This window comes from Aplidium turbinatum, chromosome 3 (assembly GCF_918807975.1).
Source record: "Aplidium turbinatum chromosome 3, kaAplTurb1.1, whole genome shotgun sequence".
Taxonomy (NCBI): domain Eukaryota; kingdom Metazoa; phylum Chordata; class Ascidiacea; order Aplousobranchia; family Polyclinidae; genus Aplidium; species Aplidium turbinatum.
In genome coordinates this window covers 37,127,494-37,141,172 of record NC_137474.1, presented here as the reverse complement: position 1 = coordinate 37,141,172, position 13,679 = coordinate 37,127,494, and the positions used below count along the sequence as shown (strand labels likewise).

Sequence of the window (13,679 nt, the reverse complement as noted above, 5' to 3'; positions counted from 1 at the left end):
TCGAAGTGATTCATTTGATAATAGTGCTCTTTCCCTACTTCCAGCTGTCATTTGTACAGTACAAAACATTTAAAGTATATACAAAATATCTTTGATTTATGTCTTTGATAGTAATGGAAAGTTTATGCTTACCATAGATTTGCACCTTGTAAGACTAGTAGTAGTTTGTTTCATCTTTTGTGCTTTCTTACTTTAAATCTGAAACTAAACATACCGTACTGACTACTGGTACTGTTAAAAAGCGGAATTAGGCTACCATACATATCCAGGGTCCGACCTTAACTTTTTTTTTGCATTGGCCAACCGGACCAGTGGCTCACCATTTGCACTGGTCTGCACGAGATTGCACTAGTCCGTCCCGTGTACTGATAAAAACAAGATTGTCGTATGAAGCACTAGGCCAACCCAGGAAAAACCACCTTAAAACGACAATTAATGAATGGTGGCAATAACAGTAACAACAGTTTATCTAGGCAAGACATTCAATCTACGTTGAGTCTTCAACTTGGGGCTCTTTTTCAATTTCTGATTCCAATGATAGGTCATAATCGGAATCTCATGACGGGATGATCACTGGGTCATAATCAGAATCCGATGTGAGTTTGTCTGGCCTTGTAAACACATAGCCATTAGCCAGTGTCGGGCCTTCTTGTCCTCACAGATGAATCGTTTGCCAGCCATAGATGTATGGCAGGTTTGGGGTCGAAACTAGGCTACCAGAGCTCACGTGTTGTTGCGATTATGATACCCTTTTTCTTACGATTAAACACGTGATGTTGCGATTGCCTTTTTTTACGGTTTAACATGCACGGTTTTGTTGTTTGAAGAGTTTTGTTGTTTGAAGAGAAGCACAAATGAGAACCACACATTCTAAACGATCAAACGACATAATACGATGATATTTTCGCACTGGACAGTCGGAGCAGTGCGAAACGATTGGTATTGGTTAGCGGGGAACTCGCACTAGACATTGGCCAGAGGACCAGTGCTAAGATCGAACCCTGCATACCCATTTCGGAATGGCCCGTTTCGGTGAGTCCGATCCCTTAACGGGAGTTTTTTCATTTTTTTTTAAAAATTATCGAGTACCGTAGCCTAATTATCATTGCCGTTTTAGGGTTAGGGGTTAGAGGTTAGGAACTCACCAAATCGGACTCACCGAATCGGACTCACCGAATAGTAGCAGACCTTACCCATTTAGCCGTTGACTGTGCAGTGTGCAAATAACCAATAATTTTTTTCCGTATGATTAACAATGGTTTGCGATTTACAATCCTCATGTAATCAAATAACTTGATTAGGTGTCTGACATCCGAATAACTAAATTTGTGTGTTGTTCGTGTTTTCAGATGAGCATTAAAAATTTATTATTGCAATCTTCTTTAGGCGGTGGCTAGACAGAAATTGTCCTGTATATGCTCAATTGCACAGTATGGGGAGATTTTGTGTTGAATCTGATGGCAGCCTTTCTTCAGGCAGTGATCACTTAGAGAGTTTTCTCTCACAGATACAAAAATCAGAAAAGGAAAGCAAGTATCGGCTTTCAACAAACAGCTTATCCGATTTCATCACGGACAATTCCTGTACATCTGATGATTGCCATGGTCATTTAGATGGAGAAAATATTAACAATGATCAAGTAGTGAGAAATAACACCAAGCCTGTTTTGAATCATGGTGGTGGTTCTCATAAAAAACAATGGGAAAAAACAGCTCCTCAAGCCAAATTTGAGCAATTAAGTAAAACTTTACCAAGGGCTCAATCATTACATAATAAGGGATTTAAAGGTAGTGATAGACTAAATCAAATTAGGTCAGTTGCCACACCAGTACGGAAGGTTATTTTTTCTTCTGATAGCGATGACAATGTTTTTGAAACTGCAACCACAACAAGGCCAAGAAAAGTTAAAAAGACTCCATTTCAATCTTTAGCCTTTTCAGATTCTGAAAAAGAAAATTCCTTTGAAGTTTACCGGAATATTCCTGTAAAAGTTCCTCAATTTGTTATAACATCAAGCGATGAATCTGATAATGAAGTTCCAGTGAACATACAAAAATGTGTTTTATCTGCAGCAAAAGAAATTGATTCGGATAATGATTATGTACCTCTGAAAGATAGACTTGAAAACAGTAAACTTTCAAAAGATTTGAATTCTGATAAAAACTCCAGGAATTTGGTTTGTTCCATTGGCAGCTTGACATGCACACCACAAAAGCAATTATTAGCTACAAAGCAGTATTTCCACACAGAAAAAATTGTAAAAACCTTCAAAAAGACTTGCCTGGTACCAGGATGCTTTTTAGATTCATTGGATGGTGTCATTTCAAAAAATTCTGGTTCAAATTTTAAAAAAGTGAAGCTAGAATTAACTGCAAAGCTTTTTAAATTTTTTAATTGTTCTGTGTTTTCAAGTAGATTGCCAGATACAATGAAAGTCAGTTGGGCTAAACGCCTCACCAAAACAGCAGGAATAACAAAGTGCCGTCGTCAAATTTCTAAAACCGATTGCAAATCTGCCACGAAATGTACCGGTACCAACTATGAAGCAGAAATTGTTTTGTCAGATAAAGTAATAGATTGTGCCAGTCGGCTCAGAGATACTTTGATTCATGAAATGTGCCATGCGGCTGTGTGGGTTTTAAACAATATTAATGAAAGTCATGGTCCATTTTGGAAGTCTTGGGCAGCAAAAGCAAGAAAAATTCATCCAGAGTTACCTTCTATTGATCGATGCCACAACTACGACATAGAATACAAGTACCAATACAAATGTACAAGGTATGGTGCCCTCCATATTTTAGTTGTCATGATAGACATTCAATTGCACTACATCCAGGTATCATTATTTTAACAACATCATTTTGTTAATCATACTGAATTTGTGAAATTGAAAAGAAAAGAAAGTGTTGTTTGAAAAGAAAGTGTTGAAATGCATCAAATTAGATTTTTGTCAAATGGTCATTATTACAGTATTGAAATTGTTTTTATTGAGATCTGACAGTATTTTACAACGTTTATTTTAATAGCAGGTAAATTAAAAAAAAAACTAAAAGAAATGCTTTATGTCATTTGCTTAATTGTAGAGTGTATCTGATACACTGAAAATGGCTGGATTAATTTATACAATATATATATTCTAGCTACATTTTTCTCATTCCATCATTTTTGTTATCAGTGTTTTTTTAGATTATGATAAATGTATTGGTGTACCATATTGTCGGTGTTAAATGGACCCAATTCTCAGTTAGTGAGGAGTTTTCTTACTATGAACTTGACAACTGTGTTTTGCTATATGTAATCCTCACCTTGTTTGGTCTTTGCATTCTTCATGTGCATCATTTCAGTTGTAGATAAGCTAAATATTCTAAAAAATGCACAGTTGAACACTAACAACGCTTGCTATATATGATTTTTAATTCAATTAATTCTGTTCTTTATTTCGAAAGATGTGAGAGCATAATCGGAAGGCATTCAAAATCCATTGATACAGAAAAAAAAGTTTGTGGAAAATGTTCTGGAAAACTTGAGCTGTTAACGAAGAAGAAGGGAAATAATCCGTTTGCTAATTTTGTGAAGGAGAATTACAAGGGCACGAAAGCTAAAATGGAATCTGTTTCATTTCCTATTTCACACCGTGAAGTTATGATGTCCTTGAGCGAACAGTTTAAAGCCACTTCTATTGCACAAAATACATCGTATCATCTTTTTAATCAGGACCAGGTTCTATGAAACAGAGACAGTTGAATACAAAAACTACTGGTACTGTTTTTGACAGTGAGCGTAGTTTACTGCAATGAATATTGTCGAAAGGAATAAAGAATGAAAAACACTTAGTGTGAAACTTTTCAAACTTTTATTAGTGGAAAACTGGTTTGAAAACCTTGTTTGAAAAAGGTTTGTTTATATCATACTGTGCCTATAATTGCTCATGCTCATGTATAATATATGATAAATCAAATTTAGCTTTTTAGCTGCTGCTTACTTTGTTGTTTTTCTAAAGCAAGTATTTTGGTTGATGAACATGCCTACAAACACTGCTTTAATAGTGTCACGCAAAAAGTCAGAGCTGGTCAAATACTGTATGATACCGCTTTCAGGGGAAGCAGAACCGTATAATGTCATGTAGAAGATGGCACCATAATAATGATATTTACCCAGCCTCTAACATTTGAAATGGCATTTTAATTTTTTATTGTATTGGCTCTTAATTCAAGTTATGCTGTAATTCTGATTTTTTTAAACAACTTTTGCTAGATTTTCGACATTATCTTCATGGTGTTTTACTGACCATAAAGCTTTATTAAAGGCTGTTAACTCTGAGCTTAGTTTTTGCATATCGGAGCACGTCTTTTAGGTGCCTGCCAAATAGGTGCGCACACTATGGCGTCAGGATATTTAGGCGCGGTACACTGTGTTGCCCAGTCATCTAGGTGCTATTTCCTGGAAAGGTATTATGACGTGGTTACCTAATTATTATTAAACAAAGCCGTTTAAAGTTTTGTCGATGTTGCAATTTTCTTGCTAGAAATTATTTTTCAAACTGAAAGTTGATTCGTATTAACAAATATATTTAAGCTAAGCAATACTACTGAAACTGATTAAATTGTTGTGAACATGGATTAGTCTATTAGCAAGTAGACATGTTTGGCCTACATTGGTACATTCGTACACTACAAGGATTTCTAGAAGTATATACGGTATGCGAAACTCTTAGAGTAGGCTACGCTAAATAATAGCGCAGTCAGGTATTTTTTCAATCTAAATGCATTTCTTGACTAGCTCAAAATTAACCAGTGCTTGTTTGTCACATCACTTTCAAAATGTTTAAAAGCGCACAACTTCAATTTATCAAACACAGCGAGGATAACTATTGCATAATCAAGCATTTTTGCACCTGTCCTAAATGACCAGGCGCCACACCTAAATATCTTGACGCTACAGTGTGACACATTACTGTCTGCACCTGAAAGACGTGGACACCCGCATATTGGGTTCTATTGTTTTACCAAGATCGATCAGGTTTTGTACTCTATTTCACTTTGAACAGTCAAGGTTTATTGTGTTATAAACGCGGGTTCGTCTTGTGAAGAAATTTACACAAATTGAAGGCACCCATGATAACCATTTGTTTATCAGCTAAATGTAACCAGGCCACCAGTAGCCTACTCACTACTCAGGTACCTGTTTGATTGTTGTTGTTGTTTGCTATCACATGTTTTCAACTGATGGCTGGCTGCCAGCTGTTTTATAAATATTTTTTGGAGATTCGTGTTATTGCACTCTTTTCCACTTACCGATCAGTTTTTCAATAATGCTTTTATTGGCAGTAATTGATGCATTTATTGATATAAAATAGTAGTTCTTGCACATATATTTAAAAAGTTTTGACAGTTGATTTTTGTGAAACACGAATCCAAAATCTTACTGTGTTGACAGAGTTTCAAGTATATCATGCAAGTATTTATGCCATATTTCAGGCTGGTCCAAGTAGCACGCATGACCAGCTTCTTTAATTTTTATTTCTTTACTTCCTGGAATCAACTTCAAGAGTTTCACTGATGATTCGGCAAAAGACACTTTGTCATTTTCACCTGAAAATCATCCAGATTGCATGATTCATATGTGACAACATAGGCTATGCTGTTTCCACATGGGCTTCACTAATTAATTATAGAATCACATTTATGTTAGAGTTGCAAATATATAGGCTACCTTGAAAGCACATGTCACAATTGTCTAAATTTACAGAGCACATCTTCTGTATGGTACTTACCATAAACTACAAAAGTAGGAATACGAAGAGCTTCATATTGCTCTTTTGTGTAGTTTTCTGTTGATACGGGAACAATAGGAATATACGCTGTAATGCAGTCCGGAAGACCTAAAAAAAACTTTGTCTGACTTTAGAGTTCCAATAAAGAACATTTGTATGCAATTTTGATTATATAACAGGCATTGCAACACATGCACTAATGAGTTATTTCATCAAGTGATCACATCTCAAGTAAAAATGTGCCATTCCACTCCTACGTATTCACCAAAATATTTGCACCAGTGGCGTATCCTGGTTGGTTGAGCAAGGGAAGCAATAAAACTCGTGGGGGATCAGAGCGTGCCGAAGGCACGTGTTTTCTAGGGGGGGTCCGGGGGCATTCCCCCCCGGAAATTTTTTTGCAAAATTACGCTCAAATAATGGATTATAGTGCTTTCAGGAAACACTTTTAGGGTAATATTTGTATGAAATTTATAAGCAGATGAACAGCTATTAACTTATTAAAGGTAGCTCTAACACACAAACGGGCAAAAAATGCGGCTAAAATTAGAAAACACCAAAAACTCAGCTGCAGCTACCTACTGCTGTAGTAGCTTAAGCCAGAATTCATTTCAGTCAAGTTTAGACCTAGCCTAGACCTCACATATCCTGTTTTATGCCAAAGTCTATCCAGCCAGGATAGCAGTGTAGCCTAAAGCCAACATTTGGCTCAAACTTTAGCTTACTAGGCCGATATTATAACCATAACAGCGCTTTAATTTTTTTCATTTTTAGCCCACTGGCACAATATCCAACAGAGCAGAGTTGCCAGACTATGAAAAGGTCTAAAAGCTAAAATTGCAACAATTGAACATATAACCTGCAAACCCTAGCTTATCCAAGCAAAGCATTCACGAAATGATTTGTTTTTTTATTGAAAACACTATCTCGTGTTCAATGAAGTGTTGCAAGCATCATTTCCAACTGACGAATCACACTACAGTCGAATGCAAAACCCATTTCGAAAATATTTACCGCCTCATTTGAGCATAACCAGAATGTACCAGGAATACCTTGATAAGTTACCGAAGAAAGAAAACGATGACATGTTTGTTAAAGAAGGATATTACAGGCATATATTCAATGCAGAATTTAATTTAATACAAAAAAAGCCCAAAACAAGAAAAATATTAGACAAAAAAGCCAAATGGATATATTTACCTGTTTCTATTAGAAATAATAAAATGTATGCTTATATTTTATGACTTGTAGCGGATTTCAATAAATTGTAGCAAAAATAATTCTGAAAGTATAGCCCGAAAAATAGCAAGTATAAAAGGACTGTAGCGGATGAGCTTTAATCCGCCACATTACGAGTATTAAACAAGTACAGAACATGTATTGAACAATGTAGAACATGGTTTCATCTGGTAAGGTTACAATATTTGAGAAATATTGATTATTATGCATTTTGAAGAAGTAATTTAAAAAAGCTTAATTTGAGGAATTTGGCCAATCTGGTAACCCCGCGACAGGGAAGCAATTGAAAAGTTGCTTCCATGGACGAGTTAAAAAAACGTAAATCGAGCAAACTTTGCTCTGCTTTTTTTCCTTTCTCTCACTTGTTTCTTAGTATAGCAAAAACGAGAGCAAGGGAAGCGATACGAATCTTTGCTTCCGTAAGCTTCCAACTTTTTTTAATTGAAACCGAGCTGAAATCATACGAGGACATGAGTTAGAAACCGTTCTAATTTATATTCAGGTAAAGAATTACGAAATCGTTTTACTGAAAAATATCATTTTCTCTTTTTTCAATTTTGATAGGGGAAGCAATGCTTCCCTTGCTTCCATTGAGGATACGCCCCTGATTTGCACAGTATCATGAGGGCAATTACCACCAGATTTTTGCCTTCATAAATTTCATTGTAGCAGCGTAGAGTGCATTCTTATTTTGGCGTTAACGTCTTGGCAAAAAAAAGTCAGGAATGTGCTTAACTTACTGTGTAAAAACGGCAGTGAATACTGACCGCTCATGGATGGGCTGATCACAATCGGCTTGTTAATTTGTAAGGCATCACATAGATCCTTCATAAACACTGCTTTGTTTTGTAGAGGTTCTGCTTGAGGCGACTTTCCATAACCTGAGATGACAACATGAAAGTAACATGCTGTTACGGCCAATCTCTGTACAAATCAAACGTCATATAAAACCGTTCAAGTCTACTGAATATTACGTCATGGAAGTTCCTAAAGCATGTGCCAAAATTGCACCATCGTTCATAGACTTGTGTCAAACTTGTTTGGACTTGTTTGGGCCTGTTTAAACAGGAAATATTACATCAGCTTGAACACCTGTTGGAATGACTTCATAATTGTCTTTCATTTATTGCGTCACAGTTACTTTCTACGTGAATTTGAGATATTGATATCTATTCTGGTCATTCGTAAAATAATTGTTTGAAAGTTGGCCGCACATTTAACTGTTGGCTTAGTGCTTGCTAGCTGGACAAAAGTTCCGTCTTTTATCCAAGTAATCTGTTGTGTAGTGACAGTTTAAGTGGTGTACGCGTTGCACCTCCTCGTTTTTGGTAGCCGTGGGCTAATTTTTACAGAAATACACTGTTTGAAAAGAAGTTCAAGTGTGTGTTTCTTCGGTCATTATATGCAGACGAAAGGATCCGGGAACTTTAAGTTACAATTTTCCCACGAAGAAATTATGGTTTACCGCTGTGACCACATGCATCAAACTGATTTTGGTTGAATGCAGCTCATGTCTCACGAAAATGCATTTTTTCGTTTGTCCAGGCTGCCAGTTCCTGTAGCAGACCATAGCGTCGCCATGCTGCAGATCTACTCCTTTGTTTATGATTTTGTTTGCATACCGGTATTTGATATACCATACAGGTCAATAGGCTGCAGTATAATCTTGCGCCAATCTAGAGTAAAACTCGTCAAGCATTGTACAAGGAGCGAGATACACGAATGTAGGCCCATCAACGACAAGAGTAGACAAAGACCCACGTCAACATGAATATCAGTATGACAAGTTTTGGTAACTAAACAACAGACAATACACATACAGTGCCATCTAATCGTAAAGTGTTCAATGCGAAATAAAAACTAAACGTCGTCTTTCTGTGGGCCGATTGTTTTGATTTGTGTAGATTTAATTGATCGTTAGCTATACAACTGCCTATCATTTTGAACGATGAATTGATTGCAGTGCTTGCACCTGCTTTGTATACCTGGTAAGTCTATTGCAACAGCTCGGTAGTTCCGCTCAGCTATCTTTGATAAAGTAGAAATTTCTTCCCAATTTGCAGACGAAAATTTCATGCCATGCAACAACAAAACTGCGCCTTGTGGGCTGCTTAGCTCATGCCCTGCTTGACGATAGAAAATACTACAGCCGTTTACTGTCACACTGCCGTGAACCACAGCCATTTTTGTTGCACTCATGTCCACTTGACTGACATCAAAGGCTGCACAAGAACGCAGCCAACGCTTGTTAATCATTTGCAAAACCAAAAGAAAAAGGCAGTTTTGCTGTTTCGCGTAAAATAGTCTGGTTCAGCACTGTCTAATTGCTGCCGCCTGCATCATACCATGATCATACCATGTTAAGGGGTTGTTGTATGACTGTCACGGGGGTGTTGCAAGTGGCATTGCATATGTTGGTAAAAAACGTATGTGGCAACCTGTGGTAGTGGTTGAAGCAAATGGCGTTGTACTATAATTGAGCAGCACCTAACCACGTTTGTAAATGTCTGTGGATCACTTTTGGTTGTCATTAAGGTGATTTCCAACATCTGGCCAAAAACATTGTTTTTTTGTAGCTTTTTTGCACTCTACGTGTCCGCCTTTATTTTTTAACAAATTATCTTGCATCTTTTTGAGATCTTAGGTTGTGAACCTAGTGTTCTTTAAAACTAACTGCCTACCAGTGGCGCCGCCAGACCTTCAACATTGGAGGGGCAAAATATTGACAGTGCAAGACAATAGCAGAGTCAAAAATTTTGAAAGGGGGGGTGTTGACAACCGGCGGGGGGTCTGGGGGGCCTCCCCCAGAAAATTTTGAAAAATTACTTTCAGTTTGGTGCATTCTGAGAGCATTTTCAACAAAATTGTGGGTATGAATATTTCTGTAAAATGGTGCTGTCCGGTGGCATAGCAAAAGGATAAGATCATGTTTTCTTCGGCATTTTTCGGAAATAAAGCTAAGTCTCTATGTTTTCTTGTTGCTAATTTCAGACTGAGATATTTGAATGTTTGGTATTGGCAAAACTCGCTCTTTTAATGCAGTTTCGTTTAAAATTAGGCAAACTTTGTTTTAGAGACATAGGTTGATTGCTTTTTTTGCGAGATTATTACAGTTTTATTATTTATCAATTTTCTCCTTGGTTGATTCAAAAAACGATCTTATTCCGGTAAGTCACTAACTTTTATGCTCTGAAGTCAACCCACAGTTTAGAAAATGTAACGTTATAGAGGTCATACATCTTGATGAGTGTCAAACAAAAAGCTTTGAGACAATGAAGTTACTTTAGGCTATTTCTGATATATTCAAGTTTTGTATAACGAATAGCTGTTTAGATGTTAATCTAGATCGAACAAGCGATCTCAGCAGTTGCAGATGGCTTGCATCCTTGCACAGTTTGACGAGAAATTACATCATAGGCTAAAACTTTTCTTGTAAACAACGTATTAACATCCGTAAAGTCAATTTGAAAGGTTGAAACCCCCGAACCTTCCATCCTTGGCTACGCCACTGGTGCAAGACATGCAAAACAGAGTATATTATTTAATTTCTCTTGTTTTTTACCAGGGCTGGAAAAAATATTTAGCTTCCCGGGAATCTGTTTTTTAGAGAAAAAATTTCCCGCGGCTTACAATCACGATAATGAGAACCTTATATTTTACTGATCTCCTGAGCTGACGTAAACCTTAAAAGTCATGTCGACATATTCTTGATGCCCCCTTATCGAAAATTGTGCTTTGTATTACCGCTTTGAAGGAGGATTACGACTATGAACAAAAGAATAAATTTTAAACTTCATTTTGAATTGAAAAGACATGACGTAATGTCTTCCAACCTTAGTTATATATTTTTTCATTACGTAACGTCTTGTGGGAGTAAATTGAAAATCAGTATGATCACTCAAAATGAAAGCAATGTGACTACGAATCCTCACTAAACCAATCAATCAATGGTCTTGTTGCACTGAAAATGACAACCTTATATTTTACTGATCTCCGGAGCTGACGTAAACCTTAAGGTATAGATCTGTTGACTCAATGCAAACCCTTTGAAGGTTGGGGGGGGGGGCTGCCAATTCAACTTTTTTGTATCAACAGTTGTATCTCTAAAACCACTGAGGCTGCGACTACGAGGTTTCTTGACTTTTCCTAACTTTTATTCACCTCTATTGAGCTGAAATTTTGAGCGAATAAAGGTTATAAATTGAAAGATATAAGGCATTTCTCAGCACATCCTCTGAAATATTTCATATTCTATTGTAAAACATTTTCCCATCAGCTGGATGAAAGTAATTAATTTGGCCCATGTCTCGTTAATCCTAACTGTTTAACAGCGTAAAGGGCATTGGCTGTATGTAAAATAATGTAAAAAAAATTAATCACAACATTACTATGTACGTTCTTCATTACCCTACCAAAAAATAATGTGTAAACTCACGCTACAAATTACACTCATAAGTGACCTCAACATTTCAACGTATATGAGCAGTTCTAAAATTCACATAGTTTTAATTTTCGGATATGCTCAGCGTAAATAATTTTACAAAGTGAATCCCAAATTTTGAAACCGTGCCAAAATAACAGAGATATCACTCCTAAAGCATAAGAAGAATTGACAGCCCCCCCTCCCCAAACTGAGCAAGACTCCAGGAGCCCAACCTTCTAAGGGTTAAAAGTCATGTCGACTTATTCTTGATGCCCCCCTTATCGAAAATTGTTCTATGTAGTACCGCTTTGAAGGTGGATTACGACTATGAACAAAAGAATAAATTTTAAACTTCATATTTGTATTGAAAATGCATGACGTAATGTCTTCCAACCTTATCACATTTTTTTCATTACGTAATATTTACCACCACCAAACCACTTTTGACGATCGAATTTGTTAATTTATTATTCGGTAAAATCTTTAGATGATGTCACGTCATTACGCCGATTTGAGATATAATTTCATTCATGACGTCGTATGGATGAAAAACTTTTACAAGTTTTACACTCTGCTGAGATTAAAGAAGAAACATAAATGATAAATATTGGAGAAATTGAGTCTTCTTTACAACTAAAGAATCGAACAACTCAAAACTGCTGAAACAAAACGTTTTGTTTAAGTGAAAGGATCACTGCAAGCAACCAATGCCAAAATGTGCGCGGAAGAAGTCATGGGAGTTTGAGGTATCAAAAATTTAACAGGTTGTTATTTTTCTACATCAATGTGATGTTAGTTAAAACTTTAAAAAGTCTATATCTTTGCTTCTGTAGAAAATCTTTTTATCTACTGTACAATTTAGTCATCAAGGTTTTACAGTTTTCCATACTTTTTTTTAAAGAGAGAGCTTTTACCTCCCCCCCCCCCCCCCCCCTTGCAACTTGAGTTGACTTACTTGAGGTTGGGATCCAAATATTAAAAAAAAAATATTAATATGTATTAATAAAAAAAAAAGAAAAAAAGATGATGCCCAAAACATTGGGGGGGCAGCTGCCCCGCCTGCCCCCCCCCTGCCGGCGCCACTGCTGCCTACCACACACTTTACCGCATTTAACGATTTAACTTACTTTTAATGGTCTTAGGCTTGTTTGTTTTTCTCGCACTTTTTAAAACTCTGGAGTCTGGACTATTTTGACGAGACCGGCTTGAACAGGCTGACAAGCACATTGTTTGTTGTTAAAGTGGCTGATTCGGTGGTCACACAAGTTGACCTGAATTTTGCCAAGGCAGATTACGTGATAAACCGTTTTACCGCGTATCTGTTCAAAAGTAAAAGCATTTTTGATTTCAGCAAATGCTTTTAAATTTCTTTAAAAGTTAGCTTTAAAACTTAGCCGTTTCAACTTGGATTCGATACTGAGGTCACATATCGTTTGATCCCTGGTAGTATTTTCCGAATCTGCTCCAGTAAAAGCACTTTTTATTATCGTTGCACCAGGGCCACGAAACACAATCTTTACCAGTGTTTTGTAAATATATCCGCACACTAGAGAATTATCTTAACAATTGACTACGGTACCACGCTGAAGCAACTATTCAACCGTGGAACTGTAGTGGCGGTTCTAGGCTCCAGCAGTTGTTTTAAAGCGGCTGCAATATCAGTTTGACTTGTTGTTTTGTTATCTTTATCCTGCATTGCGGGAAAGCGGACTTGAGTGCTATGCATCGGTGTACGCTTTCCGACTAGGGACGGTAGATACCGGGACGCGCAACTCCGTTGTTCCGCCAACATAAAAAGGGTCAATTGCCAATTTGACATTTTTTTCACGCTTTGTTGCTCGCTTGTTTTCAACTAAAAACCTTAAATTACTTTAAAACCAACTTCATTCTTCTTATATATCCTATAAAATGTACATTATTTTGTAAATCAGAAAAAATCGTAACCCTTCTAGTGTTGCGGATAAGCCAAAAGCGGATGTAGTTGCGCATCCCGATATTCTACTGTCCCTACTTCCGACGTAGGCTACACCTGACCCACGCTGCAGCCGACTGCAATGTCTGTTTCCGGTTGTCTACTCTACTTATGACTTAATTTGGTACCACCCATTACTCGAAATCGATCACTGGGTAGAGGCAATTATCGTGAAGTTTCTTGCTCAGAGAAACAACAGCAAGTGCGGGTGGCTGGAGTCGAACATACTTGGTGAGATGACGTTGAGAACTAAGTCCTTCTATTCGGCTGAC

At 37.0% G+C, this 13,679-nt stretch overlaps 2 protein-coding genes across 3 annotated transcripts; one reads left to right on the top strand and one right to left on the bottom strand.

The window, feature by feature from the left end:
* On the top strand, positions 1-4,585 carry LOC145767078 (uncharacterized). Its single transcript, XM_082578825.1, has 2 exons — positions 1-2,778; positions 3,447-4,585. The coding sequence occupies exons 1-2, from the start codon at positions 1,433-1,435 to the stop codon at positions 3,727-3,729; spliced, it is 1,629 nt and encodes a 542-aa protein (XP_082434951.1). The 5' UTR covers positions 1-1,432; the 3' UTR covers positions 3,730-4,585.
* Positions 4,586-5,309: 724 nt separating this feature from the next.
* On the bottom strand, positions 5,310-9,221 carry LOC145767079 (putative protein-lysine deacylase ABHD14B). Of its 2 annotated transcripts, none has more exons than XM_082578826.1 (4): positions 8,998-9,221; positions 7,753-7,893; positions 5,774-5,881; positions 5,310-5,591 (listed from the first exon to the last, which is right to left on the bottom strand). In XM_082578826.1, exons 1-4 carry the CDS (start codon positions 9,209-9,211, stop codon positions 5,422-5,424), a joined length of 633 nt encoding a protein of 210 aa, XP_082434952.1. In that variant the 5' UTR covers positions 9,212-9,221; the 3' UTR covers positions 5,310-5,421. The 2 variants fall into 2 exon arrangements, with proteins under 2 accessions (XP_082434952.1, XP_082434953.1); XM_082578827.1 differs by having other exon boundaries at positions 7,780-7,893.
* Between the last annotated feature and the right edge of the window lie 4,458 nt (positions 9,222-13,679).